This window comes from Bombina bombina, chromosome 7, assembly GCF_027579735.1.
Source record: "Bombina bombina isolate aBomBom1 chromosome 7, aBomBom1.pri, whole genome shotgun sequence".
In the NCBI taxonomy this organism is placed as follows: Eukaryota; Metazoa; Chordata; class Amphibia; order Anura; family Bombinatoridae; genus Bombina; species Bombina bombina.
The window spans coordinates 440017248-440036233 of NC_069505.1; the positions used below are offsets into that span (position 1 = coordinate 440017248).

Genomic DNA, 18986 nt, shown 5'->3' on the forward strand with positions numbered 1-18986 from the left:
CTCTTTATGCATGTTGTCTTACTCCAAGCTGTATAGGCTCGAAAGCCTACTACCAATTAAGCATATTAGGTGATGTGCATCTCTGTAATGAGAAGGGGTGTGGTCTAATGACATCAACACCCTATATCAGGTGTGCATAATTATTAGGCAACTTCCTTTCCTTTGGCAAAATGGGTCAAAAGAAGGACTTGACAGGCTCAGAAAAGTCAAAAATAGTGAGATATCTTGCAGAGGGATGCAGCACTCTTAAAATTGCAAAGCTTCTGAAGCGTGATCATCGAACAATCAAGCGTTTCATTCAAAATAGTCAACAGGGTCGCAAGAAGCGTGTGGAAAAACCAAGGCGCAAAATAACTGACCATGAACTGAGAAAAGTCAAGTGTGCAGCTGCCAAGATGCCACTTGCCACCAGTTTGGCCATATTTCAGAGCTGCAACATCACTGGAGTGCCCAAAAGCACAAGGTGTGCAATACTCAGAGACATGGCCAAGGTAAGAAAGGCTGAAAGACGACCACCACTGAACAAGACACACAAGCTGAAACGTCAAGACTGGGCCAAGAAATATCTCAAGACTGATTTTTCTAAGGTTTTATGGACTGATGAAATGAGAGTGAGTCTTGATGGGCCAGATGAATGGGCCCGTGGCTGGATTGGTAAAGGGCAGAGAGCTCCAGTCCGACTCAGACGCCAGCAAGGTGGAGGTGGAGTACTGGTTTGGGCTGGTATCATCAAAGATGAGCTTGTGGGGCCTTTTCAGGTTGAGGATGGAGTCAAGCTCAACTCCCAGTCCTACTGCCAGTTTCTGGAAGACACCTTCTTCAAGCAGTGGTACAGGAAGAAGTCTGCATCCTTCAAGAAAAACATGATTTTCATGCAGGACAATGCTCCATCACACGCATCCAAGTACTCCACAGCGTGGCTGGCAAGAAAGGGTATAAATGAAGAAAATCTAATGACATGGCCTCCTTGTTCACCTGATCTGAACCCCATTGAGAACCTGTGGTCCATCATCAAATGTGAGATTTACAAGGAGGGAAAACAGTACACCTCTCTGAACAGTGTCTGGGAGGCTGTGGTTGCTGCTGCACGCAATGTTGATGGTGAACAGATCAAAACACTGACAGAATCCATGGATGGCAGGCTTTTGAGTGTCCTTGCAAAGAAAGGTGGCTATATTGGTCACTGATTTGTTTTTGAATGTCAGAAATGTATATTTGTGAATGTTGAGATGTTATATTGGTTTCACTGGTAAAAATAAATAATTGAAATGGGTATATATTTGTTTTTTGTTAAGTTGCCTAATAATTATGCACAGTAATAGTCACCTGCACACACAGATATCCCCCTAAAATAGCTATAACTAAAAACAAACTAAAAACTACTTCCAAAACTATTCAGCTTTGATATTAATGAGTTTTTTGGGTTCATTGAGAACATGGTTGTTGTTCAATAATAAAATTAATCCTCAAAAATACAACTTACCTAATAATTCTGCACTCCCTGTATATATATATATATATATATATATATATATATATATATATATATATAGATATATATATATAGATATATATATATAGATATATATATATAGATATATATATATATAGATATATATATATAGATATATATATATATAGATATATATATATAGATATATATATATAGATATATATATATATATATATATATATATATAGATATATATATATAGATATATATATATATATAGATATATATATAGATATATATATAGATATATATATAGATATATATATATATATAGATATATATAGATATATATATAGATATATATAGATAGATATATAGATATATATATATATATATATATATATATAGATATATATATATATATAGATATATATATATATAGATATATATATATATATATAGATATATATATATATATATAGATATATATAGATATAGATATATATAGATATATATAGATATATATATATATATAGATATATATATATATAGATATATATATAGATAGATATAGAGAGAGAGAGAGAGAGAGAGAGAGAGAGAGTCTGTGTGATTTCACTAGACTTTAAAACAACCAAATTAATGGACCAATCATACATTCATGTATATATATATATATATATATATATATATATATATATATATATATAAAAAAAAATAAGGAACCACTGTCCTTATCACAATAGAATGGTAACAGTTTACCACTTAAAAGTCACTTTTTTATCTTGATAAGGATGGAAGGGGACCTTCTTGCAGCCTTTCTCCAAAAAAAGATACCAAGATCCTCTGGGAGGTTTTAGTATAATCTGGAATGGGTAGAAGGAGGAAAGGGCGCACAGAAAAGCCAGATCCTAGTGCAGTATATTAAGACAAGTTTTTATAGCACACAAGCTGTTAGACAATTTGGCACTCACTTGGTTCAACCTCAATCCTATGAGGATTGCAAGTCACGGTTGTTTTATCAAGTGTCTATATGGACTTTTGACACATTTTATCATGCAATAATAAAATTCCAATTTTCAGTGCTTATAACTGTTTACCCATTTATTATTACGGCCACCCCTTCTCTCCCACACCCCTATTCAAGAATAACATTCAGGTTTACAAAAGGGATCTAGGAGATATTGACAAGGTGATAATGTTCTAAACACAAGTGGGTCGATTCCATCTTTACACACCTGTCCGAAGGGGGAAGCAAGTAAAGAAACGGATCACGTCTTCTTTTTCATCTTGGCTACATATAAGCCTCCACGCCATTCCCTTACCTCATAGGATTGAGGTTGAACCAAGTGAGTGCCAAATTGTCTAACAGCTTGTGTGCTTTAAAAACTTGTCTTTATATACTGCACTAGGATCTGGCTTTTCTGTGCGCCCCTCCCTTCTTCTATATATATATAAAAAAAACTTACATCTACTTAAAAAGACTTTTTTTTATTTTTTACACCCTGCCCCAAAAATATGTCTAAAAAAAGGCCTTAAACCTGGGGTGTGGTGGGGGATCAGAATTTTGAGTGCCTAGGGCAGCACAAAACCTAAATACGCCCCTGCCACTTTGGCAACCAATATATTAGAGCAGTTTTATTATTACACTGGGAGGTTCCTTTAAGAACATGAGGTAATTGACTCTCAAAACATACAGCAAATTCTTTGGCAGGTGTTTGGGACACCATTGGCATCACAGCCTGGGTAAGTAAACAAATGCAAGACATATACAGGCAGTGAGTTTAGGGAGAAAAACAAAATGCTTTTTATTTGCACAATATACAATGCAGTACAGCTTGAGTACACAAGCAGAATTTAGTACATGTTTATGTAAAAACAATAAAACTTTGAATGGGAAAAAAATATATCCAAGCTTTACATCTAAGCTATAGGAATTGTTTCAGTTGCTTTGTCTCTTTCAAAATAGCTGTAGACTAGACCATGGTTGGTTTTGTATGAAAAAACAAAACAAAAACAAAAAAACAAAAAAAAACTGGGGGAGGAGAATGATTCAGATCTCTCCAGCCTCACGCTCTTCAGAACTCCTTTGCTCCGATTTGCCATTAGTGCTGTCATAATTACGTTTCTTATACTTGTGCTCATGCTCTTTGGATCGTTCCCTTGACCTATCTTTAGATGACCTCTCCTTGTCCTTGGATGACCTAAGTGGAATAATAAACCAGTCAGAAAGTTCTCTTCAGGAATAAATACAGGCTCAATGTGCAGAGGTGAAACACTGAAAAACAAATTATGCTTACCAGATAATCTCCTTTCCTTCTGTATGGATAGAGTCCACAGCTGCATTCCTTACTTGTGGGAAATACTTAACCTGGCCACCAGGAGGAGGCAGAGACACCCCAGCAAAAGGCTTAAATAACTCCCTCACTTCCTCCTAACCCCAGTCATTCTGCTGAGGGAACAAGAAAAAGTAGGAGAAATCAGGGTGAAAAAGGTGCCAGAAGAATACATTTTAATGTAGGGCCGCCCATCGGAGAACACAGGCGGAAGCTGTGGATTCTTCCCATACAGAAGGAAATTATCTGGTAAGCATAATTTATGTTTTCCTTCTTAATATGGGAAGAGTCCACAGCTGCATTCCTTACTTGTGGGAAACATATACCCAAGTTCTAGAAGACACTGAATGCTAACGGGAGGATAAAAAGAGAGGCGGCCCTTAATCTGAGGGCACCACAGCCTGCAAAATCCTTCTCCCTAAGGCTGCTTTTAAAATTTCGAAAAAGTATGTAATGAGGACCAGGTAGCCTCATTTTTGGCCCAAGAGGAAACCACTGCTCTCGTAGAATGAGCCGTAATCCTCAGAGGAGGCTGATGTCCAGCCGTTTCTATGCTAAACGAATGACACTCCTCAGCCAAAAATATAAAAAAAAGTCGAAGAGGTCCTCTGACCCCTACGCTTCCCGGAATAGAGAACAAAGAGAGAAAACAGAATTTATGCTTACCTGATAAATTACTTTCTCCAACGGTGTGTCCGGTCCACGGCGTCATCCATTACTTGTGGGAATATTCTCTTCCCCAACAGGAAATGGCAAAGAGCACAGCAAAAGCTGTCCATATAGCCCCTCCTTGGCTCCCTCCCCCCAGTCATTCGATCGACTGTTAGGAGAAAAAAAGGAGAAACTATAGGGTGCCGTGGTGACTGTAGTGTATAGAGAAAGACATTTTTCAAACCTGATTAAAAAAACAGGGCGGGCCGTGGACCGGACACACCGTTTGAGAAAGTAATTTATCAGGTAAGCATAAATTCTGTTTTCTCCAACATAGGTGTGTCCGGTCCACGGCGTCATCCATTACCTGTGAGAACCAATACCAAAGCTTTAGGACACGGATGAAGGGAGGGAGCAAATCAGGTTACCTAAACGGAAGGCACCACGGCTTGCAAGACCTTTCTCTCAAAAACAGCCTCCAAAGAAGCAAAAGTATCAAATTTGTAAAATTTGGCAAAAGTGTGCAGAGAAGACCAAGTCGCTGCCTTACATATCTGATCAACAGAAGCCTCGTTCTTGAAGGCCCATGTGGAAGCCACAGCTCTAGTGGAGTGACCTGTGATTCGTTCAGGAGGCTGCCGTCCGGCAGTCTCATAAGCCAATCGGATAATGCTTTTCAGCCAGAAAGACAGAGAGGTAGCCGTAGCTTTTTGTCCTCTCCTCTTACCAGAGTAAACGACAAACAAAGATGAGATTTGTCTAAAATCCTTAGTTGCTTCTAAATAAAACTTTAAAGCACGAACTACATCTAAATTGTGTAACAAACGTTCCTTCTTTGAAACTGGATTCGGACACAGAGAAGGAACAACTATTTCCTGGTTAATATTCCTGTTGGAAACAACTTTCGGAAGAAAACCAGGCTTAGTACGCAAAACGACCTTATCTGCATGGAACACCAGATAGGGTGGATTACACTGCAAAGCAGATAATTCAGAAACTCTTCTTGCAGAAGAAATAGCAACCAAAAACAGAACTTTCCAAGATAGTAACTTGATATCTATCGAATGTAGAGGTTCAAACGGAACCCCTTGAAGAACTGAAAGAACTAAATTTAGACTCCAAGGAGGAGTCAAAGGTCTGTAAACTTGTAAACTTGATTCTGACCAAAGCCTGTACAAAAGCTTGTATATCTGGCACAGCTGCCAGTCGTTTGTGTAATAAGACAGATAAAGCAGAAATCTGTCCTTTTAGAGAACTCGCTGACAATCCCTTATCCAAACCTTCTTGAAGAAAGGAGAGGATCTTAGGAATTTTAATCTTACTCCAGGAGAATCCCTTGGATTCACACCAACAGATATATCTTTTCCATATTTTATGGTAAATCTTTCACAGGTTTTCTGGCTTGGACCAGAGTATCTATCACAGAATCTGAAAACCCACGCTTAGATAAAATCAAACGTTCAATTTCCAAGCAGTCAGCTGGAGAGAAACTAGATTTGGATGTTCGAATGGACCTTGTGTTAGAAGATCCTGTCTCAAAGGTAGCTTCCATGGTGGAGCCGATGACATATTCACCAGGTCTGCATACCAAGTCCAGAATCACTGAGGCCTTCTCCTGTTTGATCCTGGCTACAAGCCTGGGGAGCAGAGGGAACGGTGGAAACGCATAAGCTAGGTTGAACGACCAAGGCGCCACTAATGCATCCACTAGAGTCGCCTTGGGATCCCTGGATCTGGACCCGTAGCAAGGAACCTTGAAGTTCTGACGGGACGCCATCAGATCCATGTTTGGAATGCCCCATAATTGAGTCAACTGGGCAAACACCTCCGGGTGGAGTTCCCACTCCCCCGGATGGAAAGTCTGACGACTCAGGTAATCCGCCTCCCAGTTGTCTACCCCTGGGATGTGGATTGCAGATAGGTGGCAGGAGTGTTCCTCCGCCCATTTGATAATTTTGGATACCTCTCTCATCGCCAAGGAACTCTTTGTTCCCCCCTGATGATTGATGTAAGCTACAGTCGTCATGTTGTCCGACTGGAATCTTATGAATCCAGCCTTCGCTAGTTGAGGCCAAGCCTGGAGAATATTGAATATCGCTCTCAGTTCCAGGATGTTTATCGGAAGAAGAGACTCTTCCCGAGACCATAGACCCTGAGCTTTCAGGGAGATTCAGACCGCGCCCCAGCCTAATAGACTGGCGTCGGTCGTGACAATGACCCACTTTGGTCTGCGGAAACTCATTCCCTGAGACAGGTGATCCTGGGACAACCACCAACGGAGTGAGTCTCTGGTTATCTGGTCTACTTGAATCTTTGGGGACAAGTCTGTATAATCCCCATTCCACTGCTTGAGCATGCACAGTTGTAATGGTCTTAGATGAATTCGAGCAAAAGGAACTATATCCATTGCTGCCACCATCAACCCTACTACTTCCATGCACTGAGCTATGGAAGGCTGTAGAATAGAGAGAAGAACTTGACAAGCTTTTCGAAGCTTTGACTTTCTGACTTCTGTCAAGAAGATCTTCATTTCTAAAGAATCTATTATTGTTCCCAAAAAGGGAACTCTTGTCGACGGATACAGGGAACTCTTTTCTACGTTCACCTTCCACCCGTGAGATCTGAGAAAGGCTAGAACGATGTCTGTATGAGCCTTTGCCTTGGAAAGAGACGACGCTTGAATTAGAATATCATCCAGGTAAGGTGCCACTGCAATGCCCCTTGGTCTTAGAACCGCTAGAAGGGACCCAAGCACTTTTGTGAAAATTCTGGGAGCAGTAGCTAGTCCGAATGGAAGAGCCACGAACTGATAATGTTTGTCCAGAAAGGTGAACCTTAGGAACTGATGATGATCTCTGTGGATAGGAATATGTAGATACACATCCTTTAAATCCACGGTAGTCATATATTGACCCTCCTGGATTGCAGGTAAAATTGTTCGAATGGTTTCCATTTTGAACGATGGAACTCTGAGAAATTTGTTTAGAATTTTTAAATCCAGAATTGGTCTGAAGGTTCCCTCTTTTTTGGGAACTACAAACAGATTTGAGTAAAACCCCTGACCTTGTTCCACAGTTGGAACTGGGTGTATCACTCCCATCTTTAACAGGTCTTCTACACAATGTAAGAATGCCTGTCTCTTTATTTGGTTTGAAGATAAGTGAGAAATGTGGAACCTTCCCCTTGGGGGTAGTTCCTTGAATTCTAGAAGATAACCCTGAGAGACTATTTCTAGTGTCCAGGGATCCTGAACATCTCTTGCCCAAGCCTGAGCAAAGAGAGAGAGTCTGCCCCCTACTAGATCCGGTCCCGGATCGGGGGCTACCCCTTCATGCTGTTTTGGTAGCAGCAGCAGGCTTCTTGGCTTGTTTACCCTTGTTCCAGCCTTGCATTGGTTTCCAAGCTGGTTTAGTCTGGGAAGCGTTACCCTCTTGTCTAGAGGCTGCAGAGTTAGAAGCCGGTCCGTTCCTCAAGTTGCGAAAGGAACGAAAATTGGACTTATTCTTAGCCTTAAAAGGCCTATCTTGTGGGAGGGCATGGCCCTTTCCCCCAGTGATATCTGAAATAATTTCCTTCAATTCTGGCCCAAAAAGGGTCTTACCTTTGAAAGGAATATTAAGCAATTTTGTCTTGGAAGATACATCCGCCGACCAAGACTTTAGCCAGAGCGCTCTACGCGCCACAATTGTAAACCCTGAATTTTTCGCCGCTAATTTCGCTAACTGCAAAGCGGCGTCTATAATAAAGGAATTAGCTAACTTAATTGCGTGAATTCTGTCCATGACCTCCTGATATGGAGTCTCCCTACTGAGCGACTTTTCCAGTTCCTCGAACCAGAACCACACCGCTGTAGTGACAGGAATAATGCACGAGATAGGTTGAAGGAGGTATCCTTGCTGTACAAAAATCTTTTTAAGCAAACCCTCCAATTTTTTATCCATAGGATCTTTGAAAGCACAATTGTCCTCAATGGGAATGGTCGTGCGTTTGGCTAGTGTAGAAACCGCCCCCTCGACCTTAGGGACTGTTTGCCATGTGTCCTTCCTGGGGTCAACCATGGGGAACAATTTCTTAAATATAGGAGGAGGGACAAAAGGTATGCCTGGCTTCTCCCACTCCTTATTCACTATGTCCGCCACCCTTTTAGGTATCGGAAAGGCATCAGGGTGCACCGGGACCTCTAGGAACTTGTCCATCTTGCACAATTTTTCTGGGATGACCAGATTGTCACAATCATCCAGAGTAGATAGCACCTCCTTAAGTAATTTAAATGTCACAACATCAGGTTCTGCCTGCTGAGAAATTCTTCCTGTATCAGAAATTTCTCCATCTGACAAACCCTCCCTCACTGCCACTTCAGACTGGTGTGAGGGTATGACAGATAAATTATCATCAGCGCCCTCCTGCTCTACAGTGTTTAAAACTGAGCAATCGCGCTTTCTCTGAAATGCTGGCATTTTGGATAAAATATTAGCTATGGAGTTATCCATTACTGCCGTCAATTGTTGCATAGTAACAAGCATTGGTGCGCTAGAAGTACTAGGGGTCGCCTGCGCGGGCATAACTGGTATAGACACAGAAGGAGAGGATGCAGAACTATCCCTACTTCCTTCATCTGAGGAATCATCCTGGGCAACCTTACTAAATGTGACGGTACTGTCCTTGCTTTGTTTGGACGCCATGGCACAATTATCACATACATTTGAAGGAGTAACCACCTTGGCCTCCATACATACAGAACATGACTTATCTGAAGGTACAGACATGTTAAACAGGCTTAAACTGGTTAATAAAGCACAAAAACTGGTTTTAAACAAAACCGTTACTGTCTCTTTAAATGTTAAACAGGGCACACTATTACTGAATATGTGAAAAACTATGAAGGAATTATCCAAACTTTACCAAATTTCACCACAGTGTCTTAATGCATTCAAAGTATTGCACCCCAATTTTGAAGCTGTTAACCCTTAAAATGCGGAAACCGGAGCCGTTTGCAATTTAACCCCACTACAGTCCCAGCCACAGCCTTTGCTGCGACTTCACTTATCCCAGGGGGGTATACGATACCAATTCCAGCCTTCTAGAAACGTTTTCTGTGGATACCAGACCCTCTCACATGCAGCTGCATGCACTGCACTGAAAAGAAACTGCGCAATAATGGCGCGAAAATGAGGCTCTGCCTACTACAGAGAAAGGCCCTTCCTGACTGGGAAGGTGTCTTAACTAGTGCCTGGCGATAAAAACGTTCCCCAAATATTAAAAAGTTTGAAATCCACTTCAAAACCTTAATAATCACTTAAATAAACAATCGATTTAGCCCTTAAAAGTGTCCACCAGTTATTAGCCCATAATAAGCCCTTTATTCTGTCTGAGTCTAAGAAAATGGCTTACCGATCCCCATGAGGGAAAATGACAGCCTTCCAGCATTACACAGTCTTGTTAGAAAAATGGCTAGTCATACCTTGAGCAGAAAAGTCTGCAAACTGTTCCCCCCAACTGAAGTTCTCTAGGCTCAACAGTCCTGCGTGGGAACAGCAATTGATTTTAGTTACTGCTGCTAAAATCATACTCCTCTTTTAAACAGAACTCTTCATCTCTTTCTGTTTCAGAGTAAATAGTACATACCAGTACCATTTCAAAATAAACTTTTGATAGAAGAATAAAAAACTACAACTAAACACCACATACTCTTCACCATCTCCGTGAAGATGCTACTTGTTCAGAGCGGCAAAGAGAATGACTGGGGGGCGGAGCCAAGGAGGGGCTATATGGACAGCTTTTGCTGTGCTCTTTGCCATTTCCTGTTGGGGAAGAGAATATTCCCACAAGTAATGGATGACGCCATGGACCGGACACACCAATGTTGGAGAAAGAAGTTTGCCTAAATGCCTTTGTGGCTTGAAGATGGAACTTCAAGGCACAAAACACATCCAGATTTCGTAGTAAACGTTCCTTTGATGAAGAAGGATTAGGACATAAGAAAGGAACCACAATCTCTTGATTGATGTTGCGATGACACAACCTCAAGGAGAAAACCTAACTTGGTTCGTAGAACAGCCTTATCAGCATGGAACGCCAGGTAAGGGATGCATTGCCAGGCAGCAATCTCAGACACTCTGCACGCAGAAGCAATAGCCAGCAGAAAAGGAACCTTCCAAGACAACAAATTAATGTTTACTTCATGCATAGGCTCCAACGGAGCCCGTTGCAAAACTTTAAGAACAAGATTTAAACTCCAAGGAGGAGCATTAGATCGAAACACAGGTCTGATCCTAGCAGAGCCTTAACAAATGACTACATCTGGAAGCTCAGCGAAACTCTTGTGCAGTAAAACAGAGAGGCCCGAAATCTGTCCCTTTAGGGGACTTGCAGAAGAGCCATTCTCCAGTATATCCTGGAGAACAAAATAAGTAGGTCCTCCACACCTTATGATAGATGTGACGAGCAAATGGCTTACGAGCTTGAATGAAAGTATAAATAACTATCAGAAAACCCTCTCTTGGCTAGGACTAAGCGTTCAATCTCCATGCAGTCAGCCTCAGAGAATCTAGACATTGATGAACAAAGAGACCTTGGTTATCAGATCCCTGCGACAAGGTAACTTCCACGGAGGAGAGGATGACATCCCCACTAGATCCGCGAACCATATCCTGCTCTTGCTTGATTCGAGCCACTACACGAGTGAAGTAGAGTTAACAGCCGGAAAAGATAAATTTAGATTAAACCTCCAAGGCACCGCTAATGCATCTGTTAGCTCCGCTGAGGATCCCTGTAGCTCGACCCATATCTGGGTAGCTTGGTATAGAGACATCATAAGATCAACCTTTTGCAAATCTCTGCAAACACTTCGGGATGGAGAAACAATTCCCCCGGATGCAAGGATTGTATGCTCAGGAAATCCGCTTCCCAGATGTCCACACCTGGAGTATGGATCCCTGACAGCGAACAAACATGGGTCTCCGCCCACACCAGAATCTGAGATACTTCCCTCCTAGCTAGGGAGCTTCTCATTCCCCCCTGATAGTTGATGTAAGCCACCGTGGATATAATATCTGATTGGAATAAACTGGGACAAATCCAGCAGAGGCCAGGCCCTCAGAGCATTGTATATTGCCCAAAGCTCCAAAATGAGATCAAGAGGGAGCTTTACCTTCCTGGCACCCCAAACAGCTCCCAATTCTGACAGACTCGCGGCCGTAGTCACAATCACCCAGGATGGTCTTAAGACGGATGTCCTTCAGGGCAAGTGACCCAGACAAAACCACCAAGAGAGTGATTCTCTTGATCGGTTGTCCAGAGAAATCTGTTGAGACAGATCCAAATGATCGCCGTTCCACTGCCTCAGCATGCGCAGTTGCAACGGTCTGAGGTGAAACCTGGCAAAGGGAATGATGTCCATGCTGGACACCTTGAGAGTAATCTCACCCCCATACACCGAGCCACAGATGGCCTTAAGTAGGTCTGGAGGACAAGAAATGTGGAAGCTAGCTTGCAACGTCTCTGGTCTGAGAAAAGGAAATTTATGCTTACCTGATAAATGTATTTCTTTTTCGATACGATGAGTCCAAAGATTTCATCCTTAATTGTGGGATTACGCCTCCTGATAAGCAGGAAGAGGCAAAGAGCACCACAGCAGAGCTGTATAAATAGCTCCTCCCTTCCCTCCCAACCCAGTCATTCGACTGAGTTAGGAAGAGAAAGGAAAAGCCAAGGTGCAGAGGTGTCTGAAGTTTAACAAAAATTTAATAACCTATCTCATAGAACTGGGCAGGCCGTGGACTCATCGTATCGAAAAAGAAATAACTTTATCAGCTAAGCATAAATTTCCTTTTCTTTTTCAAGATACGATGAGTCCACGGATTTCATCCTTACTTGTGGGATACAATACCAAAGCTATAGTACACGGATGAAAAGGGAGGGACAAGACAGGGAACCTAAACGGAAGGCACCACTGCTTGAAGAACCTCTCTCCCAAAAAAACAGCCTCAGCCGAGACCAAAGCCTCAAATTTTTTAAAAAATCTGGAAAAAGTGCAACAGAAGCATAATTTTTGAATGCCCATGAGGAAGCCCCAGCCCCAGTGAAATGAGCTGTAAATCATTCAGGAGGCTGTTGTCCAGCAGACTCACATGCAATACGGAAGAAACTCTTCAGTCAAAAAGAAAGAGGTAGCCGTAGCTTTCTGACCCCCACGTTTCTCCTGAAAAAACAAAAAAACAAAGAAGAAGAGAGAAGTAAATCCTCAGTCGCTTGTAAGTAAAACTGGCAAGCACGGACTACGCCTAAATTAAATAACAGACGTTCCGTCGTAGAAGAAGGATTAGGACCCAAGGAAGGAACAACAATCTCCTGACAAAAATTCTTGTTTGAAATAACTTGAGTAAGAAAACCAGGTGTAGTACGTAACACCACCTTATCCGTATGGAAAATAAGATAAGGAGAATCATATTGCAATACCGAAAACTTAGATACTCTTTGAATCAGAAGAAATAGCAACCAGAAATAAAACTTTCCAAGATAATAACTTACTATCAACGGAAAGCATAGGTTCAAACGGAACCCTTTGAGGAACTCTAAGAACTAAATTTAAACTCCAAGGAGGAAGGAGCAATTGGTGTAAACACAGTCCTGATTGTACATCTGGGACATCTGCCAGACGCTGATGTAACAAAGTAGAGAAAGAACCCCAGCTCCGAGCCTTCTCTGAGAAAATACAAAATCCTGGGAATCCCAGCTCTACTCCATGAGTAACTCTTGGATTCACACCAAAAAAAGACATTCATGCCCAAACTTATGGAAAATCTTCCTATTTAAAGGCTTACCTGCCTGAATTAAGGTATCTTAAGACCAAATCAAAGAAAACTTGCTAGGATAGGATCAAGCGTCCAATCTCCAAGCAATCAGCTTTAGAAAAAAACTAGATTTGGGCGGAAAAAAGGGACCGTGAATAAGAGGTCCTTCTGCAACAGAAATGCCCAAGGTTGCAGAGATGACATGCTCACCAGACCGGTATACCAAATCCTGCTAAGCCACTTGGAAGTGAGGAGGATCACTGACGCCTCCCCGTAGTCGATTTGCCCATCAAAGAAGCGCAAACGGGGGAATAGATTTTCTAGGCCAAAAGACCAAAGAACTTCCCAGGCAGTTATCTCGGACTGGGTGCCCTGAACCTGGATCCAAAACCCAAAAGCCAGGCAGCCTGACAAGACGTCACGAGAGTGAACTCCGGCCGACCCCATTTAAAAATTAGGTTGGAGAAAACTCCCAGATGGAATCCACCACCAAATGTCCACCCCTGGGACATGGATTGTTGACAGATAGCAAGAATGAAACTGGTTCGAAGCCAACAGAGGCCAGAACAGAAGAGCCGAGAAGCTCGCTCTCAGCTGCAGGAAGTCTAGAAAAAGAACAGACTCCGCTTGAGTCCACACTCTGCTAAATCATGTTCCCTGGAATAGGTGATCCAGAGACAACCACCATAGAAAAAAAGTTATATGAGGAGACAAGTTTGCATAGTCTCCGTTCCATTGCCTGAGGAAGCATAACTATATAAGCCTGAGGCGGAACGAACAAACACAATTTTAAGTGACACAAGGCGCAGTTCAGTCCATCAACCTAAGGAGGATGAAAGTTGAATGGACTTCACTGGGGATGGAACCAGCAACCCTAAAGTTGTTACAGAACTTGGTCACAGTACCGTAGTATGCTAAGCCATCTGTACGGCTAATGTCTATTGCTGTCACCAACAGTCCGAATACCTCTATATACAGGGCCACTAAAGGCTGAAAAGTGGACTGAAGGGCTAAACCAGTATAGATAGACCCTGAATGCCTGACCGCAGTTAGAAAAATCATAATTGATATAGAATGCATCATGATTCCCAAGAAAGCTAAACTTGTGCTTGGAACTAAAGAACATTTTTCCAAAGATACCTTCCCCCCGTGAGTTTACGGGAAGTATAACACCATGTCCGTGTAAATCTTGCTTACTGTAAAGATGACACCTGGACTAGGATATTAGACAGATAGGGGCGCCATTGTAATGCCTCATAACTGAAGCACCGCCAACAGCGATCCCAGAGCCTCCGTAAGAACACGGCACTGCGGAAGGAAAAGTTTGTCCAGAAAGGCAAACCCTAAAACTTGAGACGATTCTCGTGAACGACACATGAAGGCACTTTTTTCAGAAACCACCACCCGACCAGTAACTCCAGATCCTGTACCAGTATTAGAACTGGAACAATCCCAGATCTGAGAGGACTCCTATGCAGTGTAAGGGCGTCTCATCCTTTGTCTGACCCTCAGAAAATCTTGAAATCAGAAACAGCTTCTTGAGAGGAAAACATTTGAGCTCGAAACCACACTTGCGTGAAGACAGAAAGTCAGTCCCCTACAAGATCAATCCCGGACCGGGGAATGGTCCCCATGCTGTCAGTGATTCAACAGCAGGTTAAGTGTTCACCAAAATCTTGGTCTTAGAACATATTCCATAAAACAAGGCTCTAACCATAAGGTTCCAAGAGCCAGAACAGAATCACCTATGATCCCAGTGTGTTAACTGGAAAAGAAGAAATTGAAATAAAGGAATTAGTCAATTGAAAGTTTTATCTCATCCTGGATTGTATCCAGGGAAAATACGGACTAATAGCCTTATACAACGCATCAAACCAATATGCCGTCACACTTGTGAAGGTAGCAAAGTACACAGATGGTTGCCATAGTAAACCCTTGTGTGTATCCCATTACTAAATGTTAGCCCTAGGACCATGCTCCAAGGGTATAGAAGTTCTCGTAGTGATAGTATAAACTACTCCTTCCCCCCTAAGGAATGTCGTCCAGCCTCTTAGCAGATACGGCTATGGGAAACAGTCTTTGAAGAAAACGCAGGGCACTGCATGAGGCCCAGAAAATTTCGACAGACAATGATGGGAACATTTTTTGGTCATGGGTAACAGACTTCCAGACAGCAATCGCCGTAGAGGGAGTCGGTTCAAAAAAAAAACTTGAGAAATCTTTCCATAGGAAACGATACAGATCCTTGAATCTGAAAAGTAACTCTATTCTTGTGTGTGTTTGTGTCATCTTCAGTCACAAGAGATGAACAAAAGGAACAGCTGAAAGTCATTTATTATAATGTACACAGAACAATAAATGTGATAGTATCTATGTATGTAAAGCGCAGCTAATCACCCGTAAGGGTCTCAAGGCGCTGCTCATGTCTATTAACCTTGAAAGGATGAGAGGTTAAGTGGACCTCGCCAGGGATCAAACCTGCAACTCTGGGATTGCTACAGAGGTCAGCCATAGTGCCTTAGCATGCTGACCTACCTGTCCGGCCATGTCACCTGAATACTTAAAGTAACTCATATTCGTGAGATTTGTACCATCCTACATTACAAGGAATGAATAAATAAACAGCCGCAATTCGTGTAGTAAAATTTACACAGAAAAAAGTGATACTGTCTCTTTAAATTTTTAAAAGAACGTCTTAGTTCGGTTGTGCAGAAACAATCCAATAAGACTATGCAAGTACACATCGATATGAACACTAAAGAAATGGCCTTGTAAGGAACCGCAGAGCACCGCCTGTGGGACACAAAGGTATTTTGGACACTATAGGAAAAAATTGTGGCATGGGTTGACCGGTGTCACCAGACTCCTAATAGCCATCGCTTTAGAAGGAGTATTACAACAAAAATTAACATGAAGACGTTATTGTCTCTTTAAATATTAAAGTAATTTCCCCTTTTATGCGCTCCTGTTCTGTTCCAAAATCATAGAGAATGAATTGAACAAAACAGTAATTATAGTTAGAAATAACGAACAACAGGAACGTTACTGGCCTTTTAAATGTTAAAAGCCGCCTTATTTTTGTGAGTTTGCCACATTAAAGATCTATAATACAACAAGTAGTAATGCCTTTATTGTCACATATGTCCAAATTACAACTTATCAGATACTGCAATTTCCATTACACTTTAAAATAGCTCCAATCTGACCCCGTGCAACAGTGCTAACAGCACCTTCTGATCTATAACCATCACTAAGCGTATGAAAAACTCTATGCTCTGATCATAATGGAAGCGTAGAGCGTAATACTTGTGATGTAGCTCCGCCCCTCGTGGGCGTAACGGACTCCCATCTCCCAGCACTCTGAAAATACATTGCCCAGAGATAAACCCAAACAGCCTAAAACGGCACCAAAGAAACTCCGCCCCTCGTGGGCGTGAAAGGATTCCAACTCATGGCACCTTGATTGACTGTGCCAAAAGCCAACAATAGAGCCCAAAAAAACGGTGCGAACCAGACTCCGCCCATCGTGGGTGTCACAGAGCTCAAGCTCCCGGTCGCCATTAGGATCCTATAGATCAGGCACCGGGAGATACACTAACAGTCTAAAACAAGCAAAATGGAGTCATGTCTGCTACCGGATGTCAGGTAGCACAATTGCTGTCCATTACACAAAAATAAAAGTTAGTCCTCTCCCGGTCTGCATATGTACTGTCCAGACCACCGGGAGCAACAGAACATTGTTTTACCAGCCATACTGTCTCTCAGTGTAAATCCAAACTGCAAGAAGAATCTTTACTAACACCTCACTTTGCCATCTCCTATCTTACTAACACAGGCAAAGAGAATGACTGGGTTGGGAGGGAAGGGAGGAGCTATTTATACAGCTCTGCAGTGGTGCTCTTTGCCTCTTCCTGCTGACCAGGAGGCATAATCCCACAAGAAAGGATGAAATCCGTGGACTCATCGTATCTTGAAAAATAAATATTCTCATGTCTATGGAGACTATTATAGTATCCAGGAATTCTACCCTGGTACTTGATATAAGAGAACTCTCTCTAGATTTATCTTCCACCCATGGGATCGAAGACGACAGAGGAGAGATTCCGAATGGTCTAAATATCAGAAGAGAGAAAGAACAGCACTCCTGAGATAGAACAAAAGCTAGAATAACTTCCATGCCTGTTCATTTTTATTGCAACTCAGGGTGCGCATTCTTTTAGCACACTATGCCCCTTCACAGAGAAAAAATATCCTGTAGCATATCAGTCTGACCCTGCCCAATGACAGTCCAGCGCCAAAATACCAGGCAATTCTTCTATGAACAAGAGAAACAACTCCTCCAGATGATAGTTTCGGCCTTCTGTGGGCCTCGTCAGTGAGGTGCAGTTGTATCTCTCTAAGGGCATGTGTGCACGGAGTCCACATCTGGTTTCCCCATTACTCTTAGGGAGACCCAAAAGTAATTTGCATAAATATCAGAAGAGAGAGAGAGAAAACAGCACTCCTGAGATAGAACAAAAGCTAGAATAACTTCCATGCCTGGTCTACTCATCGAAAAATTTCTTGGAGCTGTAGCTAGACCAAACGGAAGTGCAATAAACTGGATGTGCTGGTCCAGGAACACAAACCTTAGGAACTGAAAGCGGTTCTTGTGAATTGGTACGTGAAGGGAGCAGCCTTCAGATCTATCTTGGTCATGCTGCCCTTCTGAACAAGGGGAACAATGGACCTTATTGTCTCCATCTTGAACAAGGAAACATTTAAAAACTTGTTTAAGCACTTTAGGTCGAGGGGACCCTCCACCTCGATCAAATCCTATAGAGTCACACCAGTAGGTAGTTTCTCCAGCAACCGCAGCAACAGCCGCCGCCGGTTGAAACAAATATGCCACATGTTGAAACATCTTTCTTATGCGTTTCCATCTTTTATCCATGGGCTCTTTAAATGAAGAGCTTTCCCAAGCGGGATAGTAGGACGTTTAGCAAGAGTGAAGATAGCGCCATCCCTTTTAGGGACGGAACCCCACAACTCCATTGAGAGTCCAGGACCGGGAACAATTTCTGAAAGGGAGAAGAGGGGGAAAAGGAACCCAATCCTGTCCCATTCATTCTTGATATTGTTCGCAATCTAACAGGTACAGGGAAGGATAAGGTACCACCCTGTCCTCAAACTCATCAAAAAGTTCATCAGGCAATTTGGCCTCTGGGACCTCTAAATTCGCCAAAACTTCATTTAGAAGAACGCACAAATAACTAAAACTAAAGTCTGGTTCCTCCGCAGCCGGAGGTTTAAACGCAGCAGACTCCGACCCAAAATGTTCATGCTCTGAAGTATCAGAAAAAAAAACTATCCGTTAAATCCAATAAATTATCTGATGAACTCTGGGAAGGAGTGCAATATGTAACCTTTCGCTTGCGCTTAGCAGGGCGAGGTAAAGCATTAAAGGCCGCAGACACCGCCGTCGGAACTGCGCAGTAACGTCTGGTGGAAAAAGGCCCCCTCCAGATGGAGGATCAGCAATGTTATGGGAAACTGCATGTGTAGAGGGAAATGAACATAGGGGACGCACCTCACTGGACGACAACTCCTCAGGTGGACGGCTCAGTGGTATCAAACATGTTTGATATAATCACATTAGCAAGGCATATGGAACATAATTGAGATGGCGGATCTAAGGCCTCCTTACAATATAAACAGGAATTACTCTTAGGAATAGAGGGATTACCCTCTAAAGTAACAGAATTATAAAAATAA

At 42.3% G+C, this 18986-nt stretch overlaps 1 protein-coding gene across 3 annotated transcripts in view; it reads right to left on the minus strand.

The window, feature by feature from the left end:
- Nucleotides 1-3236: 3236 nt before the first annotated feature.
- Nucleotides 3237-18986, minus strand: part of LUC7L2 (LUC7 like 2, pre-mRNA splicing factor) — a 225451-nt gene continuing 209701 nt past the window's right edge. For all 3 annotated transcript variants that reach the window (XM_053721357.1, XM_053721358.1, XM_053721356.1), the window contains one exon: nt 3237-3657. In XM_053721357.1, coding sequence (XP_053577332.1) covers nt 3507-3657 — 151 coding nt within the window. In that variant the 3' untranslated portion in view covers nt 3237-3506. The remainder of the gene's footprint in view (nt 3658-18986) is intronic.